The following is a 26,755-nucleotide window of genomic DNA, read 5'->3' on the forward strand; positions in this document are numbered from 1 at the left end:
CTTACAAATCTAATTTATGGAAATTTAATGAATGAAAATGTAATGAATTAGTCTCCAATGGGGAAAAAAAGAATCTGAGCACCCTCCTTCAGTTCAGAGCAAGGCCTATGGTTTCCCTGCAGATGTTTTACTACTGGTGAGGGTCACACACAAAGGAATACCATCTGCTTCTCCTTGCTCCACTCACAACTTCTGTAGCTCTCTTCCATTCCTTCCCTGTGGACTGGCCATCTCCTTCCTCCCCGAGGGGGAATGCTGGAGCCCTACACCTTGACAGATTTATTTACTAGCTCTGGCTTTACTCTTGAGTTCCAGATTCCATAAACCTAGTCTCCTCGATGGAACCACATGGCTATATCTAAAAAACAGCGCAACTGCAAACTTTGGATGGAAAGCAGACTGCCGGATTCAGCCTCTTTTCAAACCCGTTGTTCCCCTTGGTCATTTGGCTGGTATTATCTTCTCAGCTGTTCCCAACAAACCAAGAATCACTGGTCAATTCTTTTCCCGTGACCCTTCCATCTAGAGTCCTTTCTAATCTATCTCTGCCCTTGTCCCCCTCCATGGCCATCCCACAGGCCACAGCTTCTACCAGCTCCCCTGCACATCACATGGTGACTGCCTCCTACTTCCTGTGCATCTGATCCTGTCCTCACAACCCCTTTCCAACTGGCGATCAAAGCACTCTTTATAAAAGTCACCTGCACATGTAATAGCCTGCAAAGGCTTCCTCGGGCACAGAGAATAAGAGCCGTGAAGCGCTGCTAGCATCCCTGTCTGCCCCGTGTTCCCAGCATGCCTCTCTTTCTGTTCCGCTTCCTGATGCCAAGACAGTTGCCCTGAGTGATGACCTTTGTTTTTATCTGTTCCCTCTACCCAGACAGCTCCTTCCACAATCCTGACACATCTCAGCTACTATCTCTTGTCACCAGAACTCATATCACCTGCACCCAAAGCTCTTAATAAGTGTGCTCTTAGAAGCCACTGCTGCCTTTTGCTTTTGCCTACAGCATGTATTGTTAGGTAATATGGCCTAATATATTGATTCATTTTTTTTAATACTTTGTAAGATTCGACAATGTATTCATTTAGAAAAACTTCCAAGGGTTTACTCAAATATTACCTTCCTGGGAACCCCCTCACATATCCAATGGATGTTCCTTGTTTCTCTCTTTCATTCTCCTAACAGTCACCACTCACAAGTCTACACATGCTACTTTCTTGCTTTATCCAACCTCTTTCCTTCACAACAGAGCTCCGTGAGTACATTTTTTTGCTGAGGAATGTATCTCCAGTACCCAACAGAGCCTGACCCACAGTGGGCTCTCACTACATTTCCTTAGCAAGTAGCCCTCAGGTGTTCCTCCTGTTATACTGGAACCATTTTAAAATGGACTGTGTTTATAACAGTCAGCACCTCTCCAACATTTCCGGGGCTTGCTGTCTGACAGAGGGAAAACCAGCAAACAAATTATATGCAACCCATGTAACCCAGAGCCTGGCCTCCTCTCTGGCCCCACACCATGGGAAGCCACATCCTTGGCCTTCCTCATGCCGGAGACAGATGCTCAGCAAACAGAAGCTATACCTGTGACCCAGGCTTGCCAGTGTTGTTCAAACCAGCCAATCTTGGGTTGGACACTCCTACCTCCCCTTATTTTTCTCATGGAAAAGCCCCAAAGAATCACAGGGTCTGTCTTCCTTCCACTCCTGCCATCTTTCCCTTGGCAGTGTCCAGGGAACCCACTGCCTCTCTTTAGGTCAGGAATAGAATAAACCATCTTATGTTGATCCATTTCTGTATTCTCTTTTGTGACCACACCTGACTATCAATTACATACAAACCACACTTTGCCAGCACAGGTGGGTTCATGAAGTTGCAGTTGAGTGTGGCAAACCTGGTGACAGGGGTTCAAAGGTGACAAAACACAGAATAGGAGGTGGCGGGGAAAGAAAGGAGGAGGGAGGTGGCTGGTAAGACATGAGTCATGTCAAAGAAACAAAGTGCTGTCCACGTCACATTTCAAAAGGTCTCCCCAGGCAGATTTATATACTCTTTAGTCACGGAATGGAAGTCGAAAAGCTCCAAAGAGCCTGAGATCAAACCCACAGGGAAATTCAAATACAAGGGAGATGTGTTGATACAGGACCAATGGATGTTACCGGGTCTCAGCACAGTATTGAAAACAGCCCTAATTAAAATGGCACCCCCTCCACCCTGGGGGTGTATGTATATACTTGGGAAACTGAATATCTAGAAATTAGAAATTATAGGAGGAACAGATTTTTTTTAAAAAAAAGAGCAAACACAAAAGAGTGAAAATCTGACTATACATAACATGTGAATGCTAGAGTAGTATTCTGTTGAGAATGGCTCAGGGTACCTGCGCTTTGCCGTATCTTGCTCGTGGGCTCTGAGGGTACTTTCGAACCAATTCTTCAAACGCATCCACTGCCTCCTTGATTTTACCCTGTTAGTGAGGTACAAAGGCATAAACACAAGGCCACGGAGTAAGGATACTTAGTTTTGTTATTCGCTAAGTTGCCAAAGAATTGTCTGGAATTCTTTCTAGGTGCTAAACAGAGTAGCCCACTTAAAAGCAAACAAATAAAAACATACGCTATGCTAAGTAACAGACATAAAACTGTAATGAGTGTTATATAATTTTTAAAATGATGTGTGCTGATAATGATGAAAAATGAATTTTGCTGAAGATGACCACATTTTTTTTTTCTCAAGCTACAGAGTTCGGACATTCTTTCTTCATGAGGATGTTTAAGTTATATGGGGGGGGAGGGGCAAACAGTACTAGCAGCAGATGCCTTAGGCCTGTCAGAGGCAAGGAGGCATTGCCACAGCTTTGAAGAGTCTGGAAGGCAGGAAGAATAATCAACCAGCCTGTGAGGGCCACTTGGCCATGGCCCTGTGCTCTGGCGGAAGTCAGGGTTGATTTGACTCATCTGGCTGAGTGGAACACATGGCTGCCTCTGTGGCGTGCACAAGCTCTTAAGCACTTTCTCTACCACCGATTTTCTATGGGGGACGTAACAAATTACTGCCAATTTCCTGGCTGGGGAAATGAAGGCTGAAACTGGGTTTGTGATGTTGGAATCAAGGTGTCAGAAAGAAAGGCTCCAGGTGAGCCTCTCCAAGCTGGGCTGGCTCCCAACGCTGTCAGCATTCCTTGGCCCATGGCTACATTGCTCTAATCTCATCTTCTGTCTCCACATGGTCTTCCTTTGTATCTGTCTTTACTTCTGTCTGGATCAAATCCCTGTTTACCTTTCTAGAAATGACACCTTAGGGTCCTTTCCAGATATCTCATGAAAATCGCACCTAGAGAGACCCATTTTAAAGATGTTTCCAAGGTAATATTTACAGGTCCCAGGGGAAAAAAAGGACCATCGTTTGAGGAGATCAGTTTTGAGTCTACCACTGTGGGTTTATTTTCCTATGCATGCAACACCATAGCAGCATAACTCTGGTGTCTCAAGACAAGAGAAATCTGATTTCTCACAGTTCTGGGCAAGTAGAGGTCAAAAATCACTTCTGGGCTAAAATCAAAATACTGCTAAGACCATGAGGCTCCAGGGGCCCCAGGGGAAGGTCACTCCTTTCTTCTTGCCAGTGTTCCTTGACTTGTGGCCCCACCACTCCAACTGCCATCACATTTTCTCTGTGTGGCTCCTACTTTGTCCATGTCAAGTTTCCCCCTCCTAAGCAAACATGACTACCCTTAGGGACTAAATGGAGAGAGGGTCCAATATAATCTTGACCTCTACATCTTTAAGGCAATCGCATTGGAAGGACCTTTTCTCCCACTAATGAAACCTGCAGAGTCCATGGATCCCAGTTTGGCAACTTTTGATGGACCCTCTTCGGCTGATGTCATTGACAACATTTACTGCCCAAGCCATTTTTGTGGCCACTGTGCTGGACCCAAAACTAGGAACACCAGAGTCATAACAGATTTTACAGCATATTGTTCCTCTTTGGCAAAAGCAGCATCCCATTTTGGCTCTCCTAAGGCATTCTTTGGATCACCCCAAGCCACAGACTGTGTGGCTACCATTGGAAATCACCATAGCTGCTGACATGTGGGTATGTTGGCTGTCATGTTACTGCGTCTATTTTCAGTCAGCTTCTTTCCTTCAAGACCTTTTCTAGCTACTAACACTGCTATGAGATACATATTCTGATTTTAAAAGCACACAATGTTTATAATGAATTGCCTAAAAACCAATGTGTCCCTCAATGTGGCTTACTTATACATAGACAGCATCACATAGAGCAATGCATACATGGGCCATGTTGTTTTGGCATGAAGCCAGATGGACAGCAGACTCCTCTGGAGTTAACTACCACCACTGACAACAACAGAAAAACTTACCCCCTCCCTTAAAAAATGTATGTTACCATTATAAAAATAATTTCATTATAATATTCCATTCTAAAAATAATTCCAAAATATAAATGAATATATTTCATCAGGTTATATCAACGCCCTGTGAGTACTGGGATTAGGGGTAGAAGAAAGTCTTAAATAACACGTTCTTTTTTTTAAACAATTCAATGATTCAGGAACAACAAGATGATTCAATAATCGAAGGCACTTGCTGCCAGGCCTGACAATCCAAATTTGATGCTAGCAAGTCGTCCTCAAGTCTTCCTAGTTTATGCCTTCAGGGTAGGCCCATGTACACATGTGCACAAACACACACAAATATGCATAGGTACACAATCAAAAATTAAATAAATGGACCCTTTAAAGATTTAAATTTTTGACTCTTCAAATCTGGTGTGATATTTATACATCTTCGGATGAAACAAAAAGAGTAAGCCTATGCTTCCCCAGAGGGTAGAATTTGGATGTGTGGTAATAAATGAGGCTGTACTAGCTGCCTGGGGCCCTTAGCTCAGCCATCAGTGGTCTTGTATACTGAGTTGTATCCTTTGAAAATGCTAGCTATAAAAAAAACAGCCGTAAACAAGATTTAATTATGCTAATGGCTTTGTCACAACACATCTGGAGAGAAATTCACATGTGGCTGCTGTCCCTACCTCTTTAATGTGCCCTGTTACAGGCTTACAAGGCTCCTACAGGAAAACACCATTATTTCTCCAAATGAGCAAGACTGGAGGACACCCTGTGGACAGGGCCCCAGCACTTTCCATCCTACTGACTCAGAGCTTCCTGGCAACTCAGGAAAAAAGAAAAAGAAAAAAGACGGCCACTGATTCATTTGTCGTAAGAAACACAGATCTCCCAACCCCCTTACACACACACACACACACACACACACACACATACACACACACCCCAAATAACAACAACAAAAGCCATAGATGCCTTTGCTTTATAAAGTGAAACAAAATGAATGTGGAAATCACTCTATTGACAAAAATCCAGGTGCAGTGAATCGTCACTGTGGACAGCCTTTTCTGGAGTTGGTGTTTCTATGTGTTGGTGACCAGGGTTGGCCAAAGCTCTGTGAGGTCCTGTCCAATGCTGGTCACAGAGGCTTTTGGCTTCTGTTTCTTCCAGTAAACAGGTAAGAAGTGCAAACTTAGTCCACTTCTGTCCCTAACTTGAGTATTAGACTTACTGCTGCCTCCTGGCTTGCATGCTTTTCACCCACCTCTTTGGGGCTAGTGCCTACTCAATAGAAACACACACACCCCAGAAATACTAATAACCAGTACAGACCCTAAACTTAAATGCAATCAGAGGAAATTCCTAAGAAAAGCAAGCAGACAATTAAAGATCCTAATCACAGTATAATAAATATACTGTGGGTTATATTATTAGTATGATATACTCTATGCTTATGACCAGGCTTCGGGTGATAAAGACTTCAATATAATGTCGCTTCACTGTTTCCAAAAGCCGGACCATCTGGTGAGAAACCAGAACATGGCAGTTACTTGAAGGCAGAGCAGAGCTGTCGTGAGCTTCATTCGCCTAAGTGGGGAGAATTCCAAGCCGGTGACATTTCATGGCCACAGGTGCTGAATGTGACTTTTTGTGTTTGCACTGCCATGTTCCAGAATTAGCTGGCGGTGGGAACATGGCACATGACAGTGGTAATAATATCTTTTCTTCTAGTTTGGGCTTCACAAAAAGCAAGAGGAGTTTAGGACTATGTACGTCACTTTCCTTTTTATAAATGGGGAAACTGAAGCCTACGGTGGCGAAGGGGTTATGAGATCTATGTGATTATAATGCCATCATTCCTGTGCCATTCTCTGCCTCTGTGGCCTTTGGGTGCACTATTATCCCAGGGGACCTGGTTCGAACAGAAATGCTGGGAAAGCCACAGAGGACTTCTTTAACATTCACTGTTGTGTTGTTGTTGTTGTTGACAGCATCATTCTGCTTTATACACAGTCCTAGGATCCCCACGTTTGTAAGAAGGAAACCATTGTACTCTTTTGTGCAAAACAAAAATAGCAACCAACCCTTTTCCGGAGCTTCTCTGCAGCGTCCAGCTCAGCCTTAATTGTTTTATCAAACTTGTTCAGAAGTTTAGGCTTCTTCTTCTTAACTGAAAGAAAAAGAAAGAAAGAGGGGGGATTTCCGTTTAATTCGCTTTTTTTGTCAATGCAGTCACTTTGTGTTCAGCATGTAAATGCAGTAGCAAGAATATCCTAGTTCACTTTCAAACGGTGAGCACAGAGCCAGGAACACCTAGGAAGATGCTGCCTGAGGGCTATCCTGTACTACATGGCACAGACATTCCCTGTGCACAAACGGAATGTGGACACCGTTTTCAAGAAATTCTTAGCTGAACCTTTCTGACAGTGTGCACTCAGTGCTTAATAAAAATCCTAATGTTGTTAGAGCCAGTCTGCTGATTTGTAGCCAGCGATCTTTGTCCTTATGTTGCCCCTGCCTTGGGATGCCATGAGCTATACCCATCCTTGACAAAAAAATCTTACCATGGGAACTCACAACTCCCCCACCAATTCCACACTTCTGCTAAATGAGAATAATGACTATTTCTTAGGCCAATTTTACATAAAATGTCTCTTCTTATGTTTCTCCGCTGAAAATACTGCTTTGCTTTCATTCAAAGCCAAGTGACTGATAAAGCGTCCCGTACTGCTCAGTCTGCTAGCGCTCTCCCCATCTCCTCCTTCTTCCTGAGGTTTCTGTCTTTTTCCCTGCCCCTCCTCTCCCCACCATGCATGCCCCTTTGATGATCTCCCCCCACCCCCACTTTAACCCAGTTTGGCTGCCTGAGAGGAACACAAACAACAACTAAACAGAATGGCTCAGGAGAGTGTGTGCCAAGGAGGGTGTCTGACCTCCTGAGATACGGGTGCTCAGAAGAAAACACTTATGTAGGAACTGATCATCGTGCAGAGGAGGCTCTTCCTGAGGAACTGGAGCTATTATGTTCCCCAGAGCAAGCGAGCATACACACTCCTGGGGCTGGGCATTGAGCAATCGGTTATTATTTACGACCCAAAAGCCCATCTTCACTCATCTCTCCCCAGAAGTTAAGCTGAAGCTTTACCTTTAATACCACTGTTTATGTAACAAAAGTGACTGCTCCGTCTTCTTCTGATCTGCTTTCTTCCCCTTATCCCCTCTATTTGCTCCTAGCTCTCAGTTCTTGAAAACTGTTTTTAAAAAAAGAGATGGAAAATGTTGGGAAAACGATGGGATTTCTCAGCTGCACGCTGCCCCTGTCTTATCATCTCGGTGAAGGCTTGCATTTCCCGAGTGGGAAGAGAAAAAGCGGGGCCTCCAGGAAAGCCTGTTGAGCTGCCAATGGTGGGCGTCACTGCTGGCTCTGTAGATTTCCCCCAGCGTGTCCTCTGTGTCACCAGGCACGAAGTTTAAGTTAATATGAGATTTGTTTAGAAAAAAATATTAGCAATCTGGGGCACCCAGAAAGTCTACGGATAGACAAAATGCCCATTAAAGAGTCACGTGTGGGACAGGATCCTACCTGACTCCATCTGTACCACTGAGTTAACTCTATGGTACAGTTCTCTGGACCCAAATCCTACCTGGAGAGAGCTGGTCTCCCAGTAGTGCTGTATTCCTAAGTTCACAGGTAAGAGACACACTTTTGTTCCAATAACTGGCCAAAGAGGAACATGCCAGGAAACCACATGGCTCGGGACCAACAGAGCAACTGGGTACAGGATCCTTTCGGTCTCCACCTGTGCCCTGGAGTTAACCCTTCGGCACAGCTCTTCAGACCCAAATTCCACCTGGAGAAAACTGGCCTCCCAGGAGCTCTGACACACCTAAGATCACAGGCTAACAGGAGAGACAGGCTCCTCAGAGACAGGAAGACCAACTAACACCAGAGATAACCAGATGGAGAGAGGCAAGAACAAGAACCTAAGCAACCAAAGCAAGTCCTGGATAACCCCCAGAAAACCGGAAAAATGAAGATTTGAATTTAAAATCACATCTCATGATGCTGATAAAGGACTTTAAGAAGAGCATAAATAACTTCCTTAAAAAAATACAGGAGAACACAAGTAAACAGGTAGAAGTCCTTAAAGAAGAAACACAAAAACATCCCTTAAAGAATTACAGGACAACTTAAACAAATGGGTGAAGAAATTGAACAAAATCATTCAGGATCTCAAAATGGAAAAAGAAACAATAAGGAAATCATATAGAAAGACAACCAACGAGACAAAAAAAAAAAAACACCTAGGAAAGAGATCAGAAGTCATAGATGCAACCAACAGAATACAAGAGATAAAAGGAAAAATCTCAGGTGCAGAAGATACCATAGAAAACTGTGAAACAACAGTCAACGAAAATTCAAAATGCCAAAATCTCATCACCCAAATTACCCAAGACATCCACGACACAATGAGAAGACCGACCTAAGAATAATAGGTATGTAAGATATCAAATAGTTTCAACTTAAAGAGCCAGTAATATCTTCAACAACATCTAAAGAAAGAGATGCTCATGAAAATACAAGAAGCCAACAGAACACCAAATAGACAGAAAAGAAATTCCTCCAGGCACATAATAGTTAAAACACCAAACACACAAAACAAAAAAAGAATATTAAAAGCAGTAAGGGAAAAAGGTCAGGTAACATGTAAAGGCAGACCTAACAGAATTATACCAGACTTCTCATCAGAGACCCTAAAAGCCAGAAGATCCTGGGCATATGTCATACAGACTCTAAGAGGTGGATACTCGCAGCCATCCATTGTACTGAGCATGGGTCCCCAATGGAGGAGTTAGAGAAAGGACTGAAGGAGCTGAAGAGGTTTGCAACACATAGGAAGAACAACAGTATAAGCCATTCAAAACTCCCAGAGCTCCCAGGAACTAAATCACCAACCAAAGAGTACACAAGGAGGGACCCATGTCTCCAGCCACATATGTAGCAGAAGATGGCCTTGTTGCACATCAATGGGAAGAGAGGCCCTTGATCCCAGGAAGGCTGATGCCCCAGTGTAGAAAAATGCCAGATCAGGGAGGCAGAAGTGTGTGTGTGGGGGCACGGATAGCACCCTTATAGAAGCAGGGAGGAGGAGGATGGGATAGGCTTCCAGAGGGGAAACAAAGAAAGCGGATAACATCTGAAATGTAAATAAATAAAATATCTAATTAAAAACAAGAGTCACATGTAAGCATCCTAGTCCCACAGTATTTCCATAAGAACACAAACATGTAGAAAATATTAAAACCTAATAGCACCTACTACCAAGACAATGAATGGTCTGCCCCATTTGCTCCTACTGAAATTCAAGTTTAAGCCTATCACAGTTAGTTTTATTTTTAAATGTTTATAAGCATGGGGACGTTTCCTGTATTTTAATCATTCACCCTATTCTCTCTCTTTTTTTAAACATGCTACTATTTTTTTTAATTGGATATACTCTGTATTTACATTTCAGATGTTATCCCCTTCCCCCCCCCACTCCCATCCCTCCCTCCCTATGCTTTCATGAAGATGCTCCCTCTCCCAACCACCCTCTCCACCTCAGCACCTTGGCATTCCCCTATACTGGGAAAATGAGCCTTCACTAGACCAAAGGCCTCTCTTCCCACTGATGCCAAGAGAATGACAACCTCTACTTCGTATGCAAGTGGAGCCATGGGTCTCTCCCTGCGAACTCATTGGCTGGTGTTTTAGTCCCTGGGAGCTGTGGTGGGTTCGGTTAGTTGATCATTTTGTTCTTTCCATGTGTTCACCCCATTCTTATTCTGGAGGCAAATAAACAAGTTATGGAAATGATGATTCCAGGTCCTGTCAGGAGAAGACTAGGCAAACTTGTTCTTGCTCCTTGTGCCTCAACATTCTCTACAAATGAAAGCTTTATCTGCTTCTCCTAAGGCCTCTTCAGTCTCAGAAAGCTCCTGTTTCTGATTTTCCTCAATTCAATCACTCTATTAGAATTCATTCTCCACCCCCATGGCCTAGGGATTGAACCCCAAGCCTAACACTGATCTGTATTCTTTCCTTCTTACTATTGACTTTTGAGGCATGATGTCATTAAATTCCTCAAATTTGATTTGAACTCATTATTCATTCTACATTCCAGGCAAATTCTGATGTTGTAATCCTCCTCCCTCCATTGTCTGAGTAGCTCAGATTATAGACCTCCACCACCCTGCCTAGACACCAAGCCTTGCAAAGTAGTCACATAAGAGACTGGGAAGGATGGTTATTTTCATTGAATTTGGATCACTCAAGATGGTTTGTGAGGACTCTGGCTATATTATAAGAGAGACTTCTATTTTCCAATTGCTGTCAATATAGGTCTTTTTCTCGAAGTACAAAGAAAATGAGACTGTTGCTCTTCAAATCCTTGCTTGTTTTTTTAACTATGCTATAGTTGTGGTATAAAGACAAATATAATGAAAAAGGATACAAACTGTAGAAGGCAAGGAAGAGCATTAATATTAAATACTCAGTCTGCATAAGAATTAATCATGGCTCAGCAATGGTGGCCATGCCTTTAATTCTAGCACCCAGGAGGCTGAGGCAAGTGGATCTCCAGTTCGAGGCCAGCCTGGTCTACTGAGTGGGTTCCAGGATTGCTCAGACTGCTTCACAGAGAAACCCTGTTTCAAAAATCATCCTGTTCTATATAGTGAGTTACAGGATAGCCAGGAATGATACATAGAGAAACCTTATCTGAAAGGAAAAAAAATTAATCATAATTTTTTAAAAATTCCCTTTCGGTCATGGAATGTCTCCCACAAACCCACCTGAAATGCTGCACTTATTCTACTTATTCTAGGGAATAGTATTTACCTTGAGTTTCTCTACTGTTGTGCTTCCTGGACCAGCATCCCTGACTTTCCCAAGTTGGGCCCCAGCTCTGTTTTCATCCTCTGAGACTTATCTGTGAACGATACATATTTCCTATATGCAGCCTTCAAAATATGCTGAAAACCTGCAGGTCTGGCTTTCTTGTGGTGTTTTCTCTATTTGGCAAACAATTCAGCCATTTCTGTTAAAGAATCCCATCTCACTACCTGGGATCCTATTTTAAAGCAAAGTCATTTATAATCCATCAAAAGAGAATCCCTTTTCTGTGCCTATATAATATTTTATTTCTAGAAGTAGGAGGTGGATGAGGAAGAGGAGGAGGAAGAGGAAGAGAAGGAGAAAGAGGAAAAAGAAGAAGAGGAGGAAGAGGAAGAGGAGGAGGAGGAAGAGGAAGAAGAGGAGGAAGAAGAGGAGGAAGAGGAAGAAGAGGAAGAGGAATCATTCCTCATACTGTTAATTCGAATGTATGAACAGCACTCAATTTTCTCATTACATCCTGACCTTTCCCCTTACAGGCTTGTTTCAACCAGGAAAGAACTGACATTACAATCATTGATATCCAGTATTTTGGCACTTGGCCCACCACAGAGAAATCCCCAAGAACTGTTTCTGAGAGTATGAATACATGAACAAACCCAGACAGCCCAGAAGGGATGGCATCAGGTTGCAAGTTAGGCACATTGGCTTTCTTAAAATAAAAGTTAAAATTTCGAGAAACTAAGATACACAATGAACAGAGAACATTGTGTTAAAGACTATCTAGCCCAACATGTCCAGCTGATAGGAAAGACAGAAGAGGAAGGCAAGAAAAAGAAGCAAGTTAGGCTCAAAGGAGTTCCTATAGAACACTCCAAGGAGAGTACTGGTATATATTTCATGTGTCCTATATAAGTTTTCAGTGAATTTATTAGACCTATAGAGATGTGACTAGATATAGACACAGCAAACCAGGAGCTTCTAAGTTTCTAAAGTTCAGCTATTTTTAGTAGGACACAAAAACTCCATAACAAGCTTGCTTTTACTTAATGTGTTATCAAATTTATCCCTCCCTCACTCCCTCCCTGCTCTCTCCCTCCTTCATCTCCCCTCCCCCTATCCTCTCATCCCCCCCTCTCTCTCTCCTTCCCTCCCTCTCCCTCTCTATGGATACAGTGTCATGTAGCCCAAGATGGCCTTGATTTCACCACGCATCTGAAAATGACATTAAAGATCTGATCCCCCTGCCTCCATCACAGGCATGATTATAGACCTGAGTCACCATGTCAGGTCTCAAGAAGTGCAGAGATGAAGACTGAACCCAGGGCTTTGTGAACGCTAGGCAAGCACTCTACCAACTGAGCTACATTCTGGGCTTCTCAACATTCTTTTTGTCTTGTTTATGAAATAAAGATCTCTCTGTGTTACTCAGAACTGCCTTGAACCCGATGTCTCGGGTGATCTTCCCACAGTCCCTGTTTATGGGTGCCAGTTACTACCAGGAAAATTAATCCATTGATGATATACAGTCGCCATTTATTGAGCACTTAAAAGGTTAAACATGTGTCCCTTACCCAGGACACATATTCTGTAAACTGCAGGAGCCAAGCCTGGGTCTCAGGTTGTCCCCAGCAAACTGCAGGGCCAACAGTCTTTACAATTGCTTCCGATCTCTGGCATCTGGCCCAGACATTGAGAAAGTGGGCTGTCCATCGCTTTGTTCACGGTGGCAGAGTGGAATTAAGTATTAGTGTAAGTAGTACATTGTACAAAGGAACTACCACTTTGTATTACTATCTCTACAGATAAAGGTAGTTTTATAAAACCATAGTAATTTTCCTTTATTGTGTGTCTTCTGCACCCGGTTACATTACACAGCGCACCCTAGCTTAGTAGAAACAGTGTGAGGCTCAGGGCTGCCACTTGTTTGAAATACCTGGCTAAGCTGCTGTTACCATCAGTGCGGTGAAGGTATCTGACTCCACCTGTCTGCCATGAGTCAAGGGCGTCAAGCATCACAACAACATTAGTTACAATTCTTACAAATGGCTCCTTTAAAATTCTGCTCTTTTAATTCGATGGGGGAAATCTGTATTAGCTATCTTATTAGTAAATGGGTAAAGACGTTCCTCCTTTTTTAAAATTTCATACTTGCTCTATGGTCAAACACTTTTTGGTAGAGGTGTGACTCTTTTGACCCACACTATACCTGTGGAGCCACACTGCACTTCTCTTGCTCCCCAAACCCTACTAGACTTTGAGAATCTCAAATCCAGAACCCCAATCTGGGCAAATGGCATGGCCCATTAGTGAGGGTACTTGTTACTCAGACTGTCTCTGAGTTTGAGACATGATGGAAGAAGAGAAATGGCTCCTGAAAACTGTCAAAAGAAGGCAGGAAAGAAGAAAAAGGAAAGGAAAAAAGAAAAGAAAGGCAACAAAACACAAATCTGAGATGTTCAGGACTATCCTCCTAGACCAATTGCTGGAATTTTCTATAGTTCAGGTAGGCTTGCTTGACAAAGATCATCATCGCTGTTGGGTTTTTTTTAACCTTTTCTCTTGGAAGGAAGGTACAAGGCAGGTTGGGCCATGGAACCCTCACCGGAGCATCCAGGTACCACTCCCCACGCTCCACCAACACAACAAACCAACACAACAAACTCTGTACTTCTATACTCACTGCATGTGGCTGTAGGATCTCTGGGAGTAACAAGAGGATATAGGTGGGGGAATGGGGAGGTTTGACTATGTTTGGGTCAGGGTATGACACTATTAGGAGGTGTGGCCTTGTTGGAGGAAGTACATCATCATGGGGGTGGGCTTTGAGACCTTCCTTCTAGCCACGTGGGAGCCAGTCTGCTCCTGGCTTCATTTGCATGAAGATGTAGGATTCTCAGCTCCTCCAGCGCCACCTTTTCCTGGACTCTGTCATGTTTCCATGTTGATGGTAACGGACTGAGCAGATTCCATCTACACACAGGAAGCACAGGAAGCTGTCACTCCTGATATATACATCCTTCCAGTGTGGATTCTTTAAGGTCATTCTTGCTCTTGAGTGAATATAGTGCCCTACCTGCTACTCTAAGTAAACCTAAATATCTTATTAGCTCCTCAAGATAAACACCAGTGAAGTCCTAACTTGGTTAACGTGCCCAAAAGTCTGAAACTTTCTGATTAACACATTGTCACAAATCTGATACTTCAATACATACAAACTTTGTTTCGTGCAAAAAAAAAAATATATATATATATATGTATGCCTTAGTTACTTTAAGATGGAGAAGTTTACTTTGATTTAGAATACCAGGTTTCATCATGGCAGGGAAGGACAATGTCAGGGTGTTAAGAGCATATAGCTGCATCCACCACAAGGAAGCAAAGAGTGAAGAATCCCTGTGCTCAGCTCACTTTTCCCCCTTTCATACAGTCCAGACAATTGGCTTAGGGAATGGTGCCACCCAGAGGTGAGTCTTCCACTGTTAATTAAAATCACCAAGAGGAAGTTAATTAAAATAATCCCTGAGGCTTGTGTCCCAGGTGATTTTACATCCCATACTGTTGACGATTGAGATTAACCATCAGAATTTAAAGAAATATCTTTAGTCTATTCGAATCAAGCATATGTGGGATGTAACTGAATTTCATGACAAGACTTATGACTCATCACTGTGCACATGCAAATATTCCAAAACTTTGGAAATCAAAAACATTTCCAATTTCAAATATTTCAGGTAAATGATACTCAACTTCTACAGGTATTCCTCAGAAATATGAGAAATACCAACGACTGGCTATTACTACACTGGTTATCAAAGGTATAATCTGATGCAAATTCATCAAGATTAATTCATTTGAAAAGCAAAAGAACTTAAGGGAAAGAGATATGAGATTGTATTATAGGGCTCAAGGAAAATGTGCTGCCCACCTAAGATGCAGGAAGAAGGTAAAAGTCACATAAAGCAATTTTACCACAGTAAATAACAATTAAGACAAATCCTAATTAATCTTCCTGAGTTAAAATCAGAAGTTACACTTGAAGTTTTTTTAAGACACAATCACTGATAAGTTTCATTTGAACATAAGGTAAACATGAAGACATGTCAGAAGGAAGAACAAACAATGAAGTAAGCCCCAAGAGTCCCACGCTCAGATTTCTGATGGAAATCTCTCTGCGGAGCACGGGACAAGCACGCTCACATCCACATTGGAATGTAGCAGCAGGGAATGTGGGCAGGAGCCCCCAGCCATTTTCTCTTTCATTTAAAGGTGGGAATTGTGCAAGGCCTTCCCTACTGCTAAGCATCCCAGTGGTTCGGCAATCAGTTTGGTGGTAAATTGAGAGACAGACATGTTCTCTGCTGTTGAGAAACCCAATCAGCAGAGCGTTGTAGAAGTGCTTCCGGCAGGAGCCTGTCTCTGTATTGCTGCTGTGAGGGAAAGGAAAATTAATGTGCTTGATCCAAAAGTAACCCCTTGCGAGGTTTCCATTCTCTAAGGCTACAGACTTCATAAGGAGTGGGAGAGGGGCTACATTTGGACCACTTTGGGGAGATGCTCTAGCTAAGCTGCCAGCCTTCAGCAGCCCTGTGCTGGGCTGGGTGGACAGAGCCTCCTTCCTGGCCTCCTGTGGTGGAGAAATAACGGACCTCTGTTCTCCTCAGAATTAAACATCCACTACAAACCAGCAGGAGTCCAATATTCAAAGCATACACTGAGCGGGGAACATAAATTTTTTTTTTCAGCTAAGAGACACTAACTAATCCAACACAGTAAACATTCTATAAAGGGCAATTGTTTTCATCTGCCCCCCCCCCAAGGAAATACTGTGAGATGCAGCTGGGAGCAGTCCACAGAGGCAGCAAGTAGTTCGGTTCATTAAATGGAGTTGGCTGTCTCCCCATAGGGCTATTTTAATAAATTATACATCATTCCCCTTCTAGAGTAATAATCCTTTAACAGATGTGACCCCATATGTTAAATTGGAAATTTTAGACACTAAGTGATGCAGGGTTTTTTTTTTTTTTTTTTTTTTAGAGGTAACAGAAACCCCATCGGTGTCAAGGCAGTCCGTACGCTTACACAGCCATTATGAGTGCCATCTCTGTGGGGAGGGCAGAGCACAAGCCTGGCTTAACTCCCAACTCAGCGCTGACCATCTTTGTCCTCTGCTTTCCTAACCATTAACCAAGGATCCGAATGCAAGGCAGGAGCTGGAAGTTGCAGCCCCAGGGCGGATCACATGCTCAGCACAGGCAAAGGTGTGGGCCCCATCCTCATTGAGCGAATGGGTATGGGTGACAGTGGCCGGACAGGGGACTGCTCAGCAGCAAACACAAACTGACACATTCGACGTAGGGAAGGCAGAGAAACTGGCCGAACAAGTACAAATTCAAAAAGCATCACATGTGGCTAATGTGCATAGGGTTACCCCCAAAGCGTTACTGCTCGATACAATAACTGGTGGTCGTTAAAGTGAGATTTGTGGTCCCCAATTAGTAGCCATGAAATTCTGTAAAAACCCCCACTGTGAATGGGGGTATGTCAGAAAATTGTCTTCCAAACTGCATTAATTTTGTTCAAATGGTGCTTAGTGGTACTTGAATTCTTCCTTTAAAAGCACTGGCCCTGTGAAAGCAGTTTCCCGTTCACGTCGAAACAATGCCCTTCGTATAATCTCCAAGCCTGGCTACGAACCAGTGTCTGGGAGAACCTAAAATGCACAGGGACTTCCAGACCCCAATGATGGGTGAGCAGCAAGTGAGTCTGAGGTACAACATCTCTGACTCATCCACACACAGAGAGGAATGTGTGCACCGGTGAAGACCGAGGGGTTTACAAGAGTTCTTGGTGCTTAATTGTCACTGAATTGCCTTGCTCTCAATAGGTTCTGTAGGTTTAATAGGTGTTTAACTGCATAATAGTAACTTCCTTCAATTATCACATATTTCAAGACAGAAGGTACATGGGATTCCTAAGACAGACAGACAGAGAGACTGTCAAGCTCTAAAGCAAATATGATCAGAATAAGGGGCATCTCAACAGAACCTTTCAGATTTGTCCCCGAAACAAAAAAATGAACATCTGATATTACGGAAGTTATGGCTCTTGGGTTTTAGGAGCAACTGTTGATAGAGGATGACCTCAGACCTTTGGCAAGCAACCCAACTGTGACTATCTGGGTCTCCAGAGAGTGAGAAATGCTTCCCCTTATCTGGGCAATAGAAAAGGGATAAAACTATTTCTGATAGATTAACAAATAGGGGGAAAAGTTATGTGTTTAGCTGGCACATTTCTCATTATAAACATATATGATTTTAATTTATACTAGAGCCAGGGACTTAAACCTGTAAGTTGGCATAATATAGAAGCAAGCCATTGCTATTTGACAGAGGTGCCAAAAACAGCAGTACAGTAGAAGGAAATATTTCCTTCAAATACTAAAGTTATGGTTAAATGTGATGACAACATTTTGAATATTTTATATAATTCATCAGACAGATCAAGTTTCTCAAACCAGTTTTCAAAAGAGTCCTTGAAGCAGACAGAGTGACCAGGTCCTATTCAAGAAGGCAAAAACAATGATGGAGAACAAATTTCAGCCAGAACACAACAGAAGGAGATGTGAATGGGTAATAGGATGGGGAAAGGAGAATACGAACAGACAGTGTTATGGAAATTAATAAAGGAAGCCACATAAAATGAACCAAATTCTTGGAAGTCACAAACTTAGAAAGGTAAGTTAAAGAGAATTAAACTGAATGTGTATATCAATTAAAGAAATTAAACTTCCCACAGAGAAAATTCTAGGCCCAGTAATCTCAACTGGAGAATTTTACAAAGTATTTGAGGAAGAAGTAGCACATAAACTCTTGAAGAAAACAAACTGTTTCTCAATTTACAGCATGAGCCAGCATGACTCCTGAGACCAAGAGCAGACAAAGACATTACATAAAAACAACACTAAAAAATGGTGTGTTTTACAAACACGGGTGTAAAGAATTCTCGGCAAACATCTGGCAAGCCCAATCCAACAAGACAAAGGAAACTGTACAGTAAGGCTTAACTCTGAACTATACACTGCTATTCTAACATTTGAAAATGAATTAATGCTATTCATCATACTTATACAATATAAATGAAAGAGTGGGAGAAAATATTTGAAATATATTATGTATCCTGCTTCTTTAAAAAATACAATGACATAGTCTCCCAACTCAAGATTAAAGAAATAAGAGAATACCGATGAAAATAGGCAAGATTTGAAGAAAAACTTCTTCCAGGAAGAGACAGTATGAGAAAGTTCAACAAAAGATGTTCAAAATCATTTGTCATAGGACAATGACCAAAGTTAAGACTAAATGAGAAATGAACACAGGCCTACCAGAGAGGCTGAGATGGCCAGCAGTTGCTGTGTTACACCTGTTGGCAAGGATGGCCAAGAACAGACATGTGATCAAGAGACTATGAAATCAATTGATACACCCATTTGGAATAGCTTAGGAATTTCTTGAGAAGTTAAAGATATACCATCTAATACATAACCTTTCTACTCTTACATATCTCAAGTACATGTCTTCACAATGTTGTACATGGATATTCTTAATAGCCTTCTCATAGCCCAAAGCTGGACCTAGTCCAAATGCCTGCCTATAAGTGGATTGATAAACTCTGGTATAGCAATAAAATTCACAGTCCTTGTCAGTAAAAATAAGGCATTAACGGATACTGTTATACAAATCTCAACGTAACTGCTCAATAAAACTCTACCCTCAGGCTAAAGAGATGGCTTAGCAGTTAAGAACACTGACTGCTCTTCCAAAGGTCCTGAGTTCAATTCCTAGAAACCTCATGATGGCTCACAACAATCTGTAATGGGATCCAACAACCTCTTCTAGTGTGTCCGAAGACATCAAAAGTGAACTCACATACATGAAAGAAAGAAGGAAGGAAGGAAGGAAGAAATCTTTAACAACAACAACAGTCTACCTTCAAATATTGTAGATTCTATAATTCCACTATCTCAGAGTCCTGGGAGAGGAAGGTGAATGCCTAGGAACCTGGATTTATCAGTGACTGTGTGGTGTGTTGGGGGGACCGAAGATGCCATGCAGAGAACACAGGGAACTTCTGAGTCCCTGGATGATGTGAGGACTGTCTTCATGGTAGGAACTTCTTTGCTGTGACACATGTCAAACCTTCAGATTGTGTTTGCTGAAGTCTAGTCTGCCTACTACACAGAATAAAAGTGTTACAACAAACGTGTAAAACATGACGGCACTAAGATTCTATTTTTAAAAACTCAGAATAATATTGAGGGGCAGAAGACATGGCTCAACAGTTAAAAGCACATGTTAGTCTTGGAATGCTAGCTCCAGGGAGTCCAATGCTCTCCTCTTCCCTTCATGAGAACCTGCACTCATGTACACATACACACACACACACACATACACACACACACACACACACACACACACACTACTGAATTAAAAATAAACATTTAAAGAAAGAATAATTCTCAATATCACCATTGAACACTTTTTCCTGAATAGTGTTTATAATGTGTTTGTTGTTCTGAAGTGGAATCTAAAAAGTCCAGAGATATTGTGATATTGGTTCTGTCTGAACTGGTAAAACTCCTCACGCAATCCTGTCAGATATGACCGAATCTCCAAATCACTCTAAGCAACTGTACCCATTGCTGTATGGTGGGGAATGCCAATACAGGACAAGGTAATATTTCTGAGCCACTCGAAGAGCAGCTCCCATGCACGCATGCACACATTCACTGAGGACTCCCCTCATGCTAATGGATTCTAAACTAGACCAAATATAAATACAAACCCAAATGCTTCAGATAACCAGGAGATCCATAATGAGTAGAACAAGCTGCAAATGACCAGTCCAAAGAGGAATTATTGTGTGCCCACAGATGCTGCTTCTACTTGGGCCAGTGAGAAAGGAAATTTAGACAAATCCAGTGTTTGGAGCCTTTAAAACAGAGATCTAGTTTGGGGCGCACGAGGGAGGAAAGTTGGTTCCAAAGTGAGAGGGGGTGTGGTTGGCGACATAGGAAGGAAGGAACTTGGAGGATTCAGAGAGACCAAGGAAGGAATTCCAGGGTGAGGCCAAGGCTGCATGGTAGCCTGAAGTCAGATGGCCTGTCTCTGATGATGTTCTGGAGAAGGAAGGTTGCACTGCAGATAGTGTGGTGCTACTAGGGCTCATAGTGAGGATAGTGGACGAGCCTGGAGCTTTTCTGGCACATACATAAGCAGGAATAACGTAGTAGTAGGCGAGCCTTTGAGATATAATGACCACAGGGCCAAGAGGATGCAGTGAATGGAGAGGAGTTATTTAAATTTGTCATAAATGAATGACCAGATGTCAAGAGAGGAAAAAAGAGTATTGGAAATAAAACTTGATTTCCTACCGTATGCACCGCCATCTTGCTTTTCATAATGCATTTCTGAACATACCACGACTTAGAAGGTGGTGACATTCCAAAATATCACAAATTATTGTCATCCCCCAAGATATACTATGCTGTGATCCTTTAAATGAATAATGTGTGGCTTATTTTTATGCAACAGCACACCACATGTTTTGGTTTTTAACAGATGGCAAACTCTTTATACCACAGTTTTAGGCTTGCACACTGGGAATGAAAACTATTTATACAGTAAACACTTTAGCTGATCCTATCTTTGGACAAGTTTAATTAAAGAATGAGATAGCAATTGCCCAATCAAGGGGACTCAGGGGAGGAAGCGGGAACTTGCTTCTTTGCTGAATACATTATTTTACTCCAGCAATTTAAAGCATACATGGAAATTAATGGCACTACTGAGTCTTACCAGAAGTCCCTTAAGCATTTAGCTTTTTTCTGTTGGCTGTTTTCAAACTCCACGTTAACACCCAAGGTGGGAAGAAAACTTCACTTGCTGTTGATTTAATGAGATGCCACCACAAGCATCCCTCTAATGGCTCCCCAACATGCTTGCACCTCATTCAGCTTGTTGATGTTCACTTTCCATAAATACACACTTCATGGAGAACCAGCCCTGGAGAATTGGCGTCCTTCTCTTGCAATTAAGACCTTAAGAACACTGGGCTGTCGTGACAGTAATTTATCATGTTCATCCAGAGCCTTGTGCAACAAGAACAAATACAAATTATTAGATTTCTTCTCTGTAACACTTGGATTTGGACACCATGTAAATTTTACCTAAAACTACATTTTGAGTTTGTTTTCTTTTGAGGCTGGATCTGTTATAGCCTTTGTGGTCTGAAACTCTATATAGAATCAAAGAGTGATCTCGAACTTAGAACATGCCTCTCCCAATCTTTAGGGTCCTGGGATTAGAGATACTCACTGCTGTTCCAGATCTCTAGGCTTCTTGGTTTTTTTATTGTTGTTGTTGTTGATTTGTTTTTTTTGTTGTTGTTGTTTTTTTGTTGTTGTTGTTTCATTTTGTTTGTCTTTAATCCATCACAGGGAAAGGAATGGTATGAGTTGCTCATATCTGTAGTGCAAAGTACCAGGAACAAAGGGACACAATGTGTTCAGTAGACAGCAACTGCAGGAATTCGTGAGTATGTGCTTTTTCTGCAAGTGAGGAAAGCAAAGTTCCCTGAGCCCAAGCGATGGGTTCAGGGTCAAAGGACAAACAGGAAGTGGTAGAGCAGAGACTCCGACTCTGCTCAAGGATCCTTTGCATTTCAGGACAGCGATTCTCCAGTTGAAAATGACTGTCTTCACACTCCTAGCAGGAAAGAATATAACCAGGAGCAGGAGGAACACGGACTAAGTTACCTGCTGAACAGGTTAATGCTCTCAGATTTTCTGCATTCTCCATGATGATCTCAACACCCAAAGCCACATTCAGACTTACCCTCGATCCTAAAAACTCAAGGAACTTAGTCCTAGTGCCTGAGAAAGGGGAAATGAGTGCCCACCCACTGTCAAAGCAGGAACCTTGCTGGATGCAATTTAAAGATGCTTCTCTCTTCCTCTCTCTCTTTTTATTCTTTTCCCAACAAGTCTCTCCCCTTGTATTTTACAATCACTGAGAAATCCTGAAGGAAGCACATTGTCAAGCTATTATCATACTTCTCAGGGGGTAAAAGACAATCTGCCTCTGGCCTCCTTCCTCAGGAGGCACAGAGGTACACAATTAATGGCCCAACAACACATACCCTGCTGGGTTCTATACTGCTTGACTCCCGTGACTGTCTGCAAATGCCATGGAAAAAATATATACTGCGGAGAAATGCACGCGGGGTTCACGGCAACAGTCAAAAAAGCAAGATGTGGTATGAATCAAAGTGGCAGGGCTCAGAAATTAAATGCTCGCCCAAGTTCATTGGTTTTATGTTCAGGCTATAATTTGCAATTAATGCTACGTCCAGCCTCTGGCTCGCCGAATAACGCTAGTAATAACATCGTCGATCCATCGGTGCACACACTGGGAGCCAGTGATCATTAGGGGGAGAGGAGTCAACTTTCTAGGAAGCATAAAACATCCTTTCTGTATCAACCTATTACCCGGCCATTAAAAATAAGAGGTCTGAGAAGGCACAGAAAGAATATGATCCCTGTCGGATACTTGAGGAACAGCCCACAAGTCAAAGCCCTGCAAGAAAGGCTGTGGTCCCAAGACACAGTGAAAGGAAAATGCCAAAATACATCAAATTTGTATCTCTTAATTCCTTTCTGTGCACATAAAGATGTCTTCTGAGGGGGAGTGATTAACTCAAAAGTAAGTAAATAAATAAATCGTATACTCTCTGCTTCAATCATAGCCAATTGGACAAGTGCAGAAAATCACCCCCCTGCAAAAATTTATAACTGTACCTATCTATATACACACTTGCCTTATGTGCTTAATATACCTATTAGTGAATGATCTGGAAGAGAACCATGAAAAATATTTTAACCAGCTTGGTTATTTTTGCTCTTTTGCCTGTCCTGGAACTTGCTATGTAAATCAGGCTGGCCTCAAACTTGTGACAATTGCCCCCTGTCCCTGTCTCAGCCCCTGCTGGAGCTGAGATTACAGGTGTGTGGCACTGTGCCCAGCTCCTGAGTTGTGTTTTCTTGTCACTTCAGTGTGTTGACAAACAAACGAACAGAAGTTCTCTCTGGAAACCCAAAGCAGGTCCGTCCCAATGTCCAGTTGAAGCTGCTGCCATGTGAGTGGAAGGCACAGCAAGGCCTTCAGGAAGAGGTGACAGGAAGTGTCACAAGGTGACAAGGTGAAAGCTACCAGGCTTTCATTTCCCAATGTGTCCTTGTCCGCAGAAGCCCCGCAGTCAGTGCCTGAGCACCACCGAGTTAGTTTCCTCAAGCGGCTAAGCAATTAGACTCCCAGAGAGGGTGTTTCCCACTGGATGGACTGATCAGTGAGGAGCAATGGAGTCAGGAATCCCAGTCTGCAGCCTGGAAGTGATGATAGCAGGTGCCTCACACAGCAGAGAGACTGGGGGGTCCCACCCACCTCAGGTACCATCTGGCGCACTCAAGGAACCTCAGGGTTCCCTCCACTAGCATCAGTACGGCCAAGGACCACCCTTGTCGGAAAACGTAGACCTAAGAAATGCCCACACTCATCTACATGAAGATGGCAGCTGGGAATTCCTCAAATCATTCTCCTTACCCTTGGTACAAATTTGGGAGGCACGAGGAAGGAAGAGAAAGGGTGAAGTCTGAAGGCGAGATGCAGGGCAAACGAGGTGTGGAAAGAAGTGTCGTTTTGAGAAAGAGAAGAAGTGTGTGTGACATTCAGAAGGTGGTAGGCATGTTTGCTCCCAGGAAGAATGAACTGAGGCAGCCAGGAGCTGGTCTACTTCCTCTATGACCGTGTGATGAGCATGTCCTTACCAACTGATGCTGAAGCTGATGCGTTGTCTGTATCTGAACAGCCAGTTTTGAGTATAACTCACAAACAGGCACACTAATGGGTTAAGAAAGAGGACTAATAAAACAGGACCAGAGTAGCCATGGATTATAATAGATGTTATAGCAATTGGTGGGTATTTTTTCCTTCTTCTTCTTCTCTCTATCAAAATATCTTAGTGAACTACACTGTTCTCGGGAAGATGTGAGATGATCCGGTACCCGTGTGATGAGGTGAAGTGACGTGAATCTTTTAGACTTGGAGTGACCTTCAGAAGGCAGGGATTTCTGCATTTGGGCATCATTGACCACAAGTGTTGGGAGCCGCTTGTGCCGCACCCAAAGATGGCGCCGGCTTCCCGCCGATGACTCAGCAAACAGAGCTGCAGCCCAAGAGACATAGTGCGCATGTACCACAGACGTCACAGCCCGCTCTCGGGGCATACTAATGAGATACTGGAGGGCACACCAATCAGGTAGTGACACGAGTCTCCTGGGCATATATAAGCAGTGCATTTTTCTTCCACGTGGTCGCCTGCTCAAGAGTACTGTACAATAAAGGTTGTTCGCAGAAGAATCCTGTTGTCGCAGGTTGTTCTTGCCAGCGGGACGTAGGGCGTGCGACACATGAGTATGCAAAAACACAAAGAAATGTGTGCTTTCTATTATAAACATTTTTTATGTTTAAGGGAAGTGTAAAGTGGTAAGAACTACTACCACAAAGACCAGCAGAAGTTACCCACAGAACCACAAAACAGAAAACACTACAGGAAAAGGCCTATGGAGTCATGGGATTCCAAATACGGTCATTCTCACTGTGCCCTTTGAACTAACATTAATGCTGATTTCACATCTCATTTCTACGGACAGAAAGAATGTTGATAAAGTCATGTTTAACATACCACAGTTCTCATCGATTAAAAAAAAAAAAAAAAGAACCAAGATGCTAACAGACCATTTAAAATACCCTAGCATTTTCTTTTCCTCCCCTTAAGAAGCCCGTTTTCCTATCCTGCCCACATTGTCACAATCATTACACAAATTAGTCTTGGCAAATGTGGAGAGCTCAATGGGAAGCCCTGGAATGGGATTTTAATGATGAGGAGGAAGCCTGCGGAGCACTTGACTGAGGTAGCACTCTGGTGGAAACAGGTGTCCTGGATTATCACGTGACCTGCCGTGGTGCTAAAATCCTGCCATGAACACCAAAAACAAAGCAAGTGCGTATTTCAACACAGCTGAAAAACCTCAGCTCTGCTCGCTGCGACTGGTAATATATGCTGAGCTTATTCAAATCACTAAAATTGCTGTAATTAAACTTCTCCCTAAATCCGTTACGTAAGAGTCAGAAATCTCCTATAATTAACTTATCTGTAGCAGTAATCAGACAATAACCGCCGATGTATTTTAGGAGACACTGACACCACCAGAGCCGTGGAGTGTAATGGGGGGTAATAAATCTCGCACGGCAGTTGTCTCAGATCCCCTTCTCACAGCTGCGGGGCGGGATTGAGACTGCTTTTCAAAGCGTTTGGACTGAGTTGCTGTAAACGAGATGTTTCTACCTCGCTCTTCCGTAATACGGGGAGATCACTAAGACCGAGGGATGTGGTCGGAGCTGAAGCATCAACCAGCACGACAAAGCCCAGATCGGACGATGGTACTCATAGTGAAAATTACCTTGTAGTTTGGGACTGCTAGAGACCGTGGGCAGAAGTCATGAGCTGCTAAACTAAGTAGAGGTGACAGTGTGTCCATGCAAGGCAGAGAGAGGCCTTGACTGAACTCATGCATTCCAGATGAAGGATCTGCATGGGTAGAGTGATCTGGTGTCTTCACAGCCAAGGGTACAGTTCCTGTCCCCATAGGTGATTATGAAGGAAAGTATCAGGTGTCTCACTTTTTATTGCCCAAGCTTCCTAGTTCATCAAACACGTTAGTATCTTTGTATATACTCTGTTGCTATGGAATAGAGAAGTGGGTGACATCATTACGCCCGGTCCAAGCTCCCTAGCACAGTAGAGAACGTAACTGCTTCTGTATTCATCCATCCATCTGTGTACTGACCTTGTACAAACACTTCATCTTTGAGGCATCACATGTGGGACTCACATGTCAAGAAAACAATTAGGGCAAAAGACTGCACAATATCACAACCCAATGAGGGGCTATTATCAAAATCACTAAAGTCAACAAGAAGAAGAAAACGTCCAATGGTTCCCAGGAAAATGAGTGAAAACACTCAGTAAGTAACTCTGCCAGGGAAGCTTACATTTGAGATGTCTGGCCTGCTTAATCAGAACAGATTGGAATACACACTTCATTAAAATTGATGAAATGTCATCAAAATATTTTAAAATGCTTCTTTTAAGGCAATGGAGAAGGAGCAAGGGCAGGCAGAGACGGGCAGGTACTGTTCTTAGAAGGCTATTTCTGTTTTCTTCTTCTTTTTTTCCTGGATAGTTTATGTATTTACATTTCAGGTGTTATCCCCTTCCCCTGGTCTCTCCTCTCCCCTCCCCCTCCCCCTGCTTCTATGAGGATGCTCCACCTCCCACCCACCCACTCCCACCTCAACACCCTGGCATTCCCCTACACTGGGGAAAT

The 26,755-nt window shown here is 42.9% G+C and overlaps 1 protein-coding gene across 7 annotated transcripts in view; it reads right to left on the minus strand.

The window, feature by feature from the left end:
• Positions 1-26,755, minus strand: part of ASPH (aspartate beta-hydroxylase) — a 186,567-nt gene that overhangs the window by 61,092 nt on the left and 98,720 nt on the right. For all 7 annotated transcript variants that reach the window (XM_080938668.1, XM_080938667.1, XM_080938664.1 and 4 more), the window contains 2 exons: positions 6,461-6,546; positions 2,385-2,471 (listed from right to left, as the gene is read on the minus strand). In XM_080938668.1, the coding sequence (XP_080794794.1) occupies positions 2,385-2,471; positions 6,461-6,546 (173 nt within the window). The remainder of the gene's footprint in view (positions 1-2,384; positions 2,472-6,460; positions 6,547-26,755) is intronic.

The sequence above is a fragment of the Micromys minutus genome (genome assembly GCF_963924665.1).
Source record: "Micromys minutus genome assembly, chromosome: 26".
Lineage (NCBI taxonomy): Eukaryota > Metazoa > Chordata > Mammalia > Rodentia > Muridae > Micromys > Micromys minutus.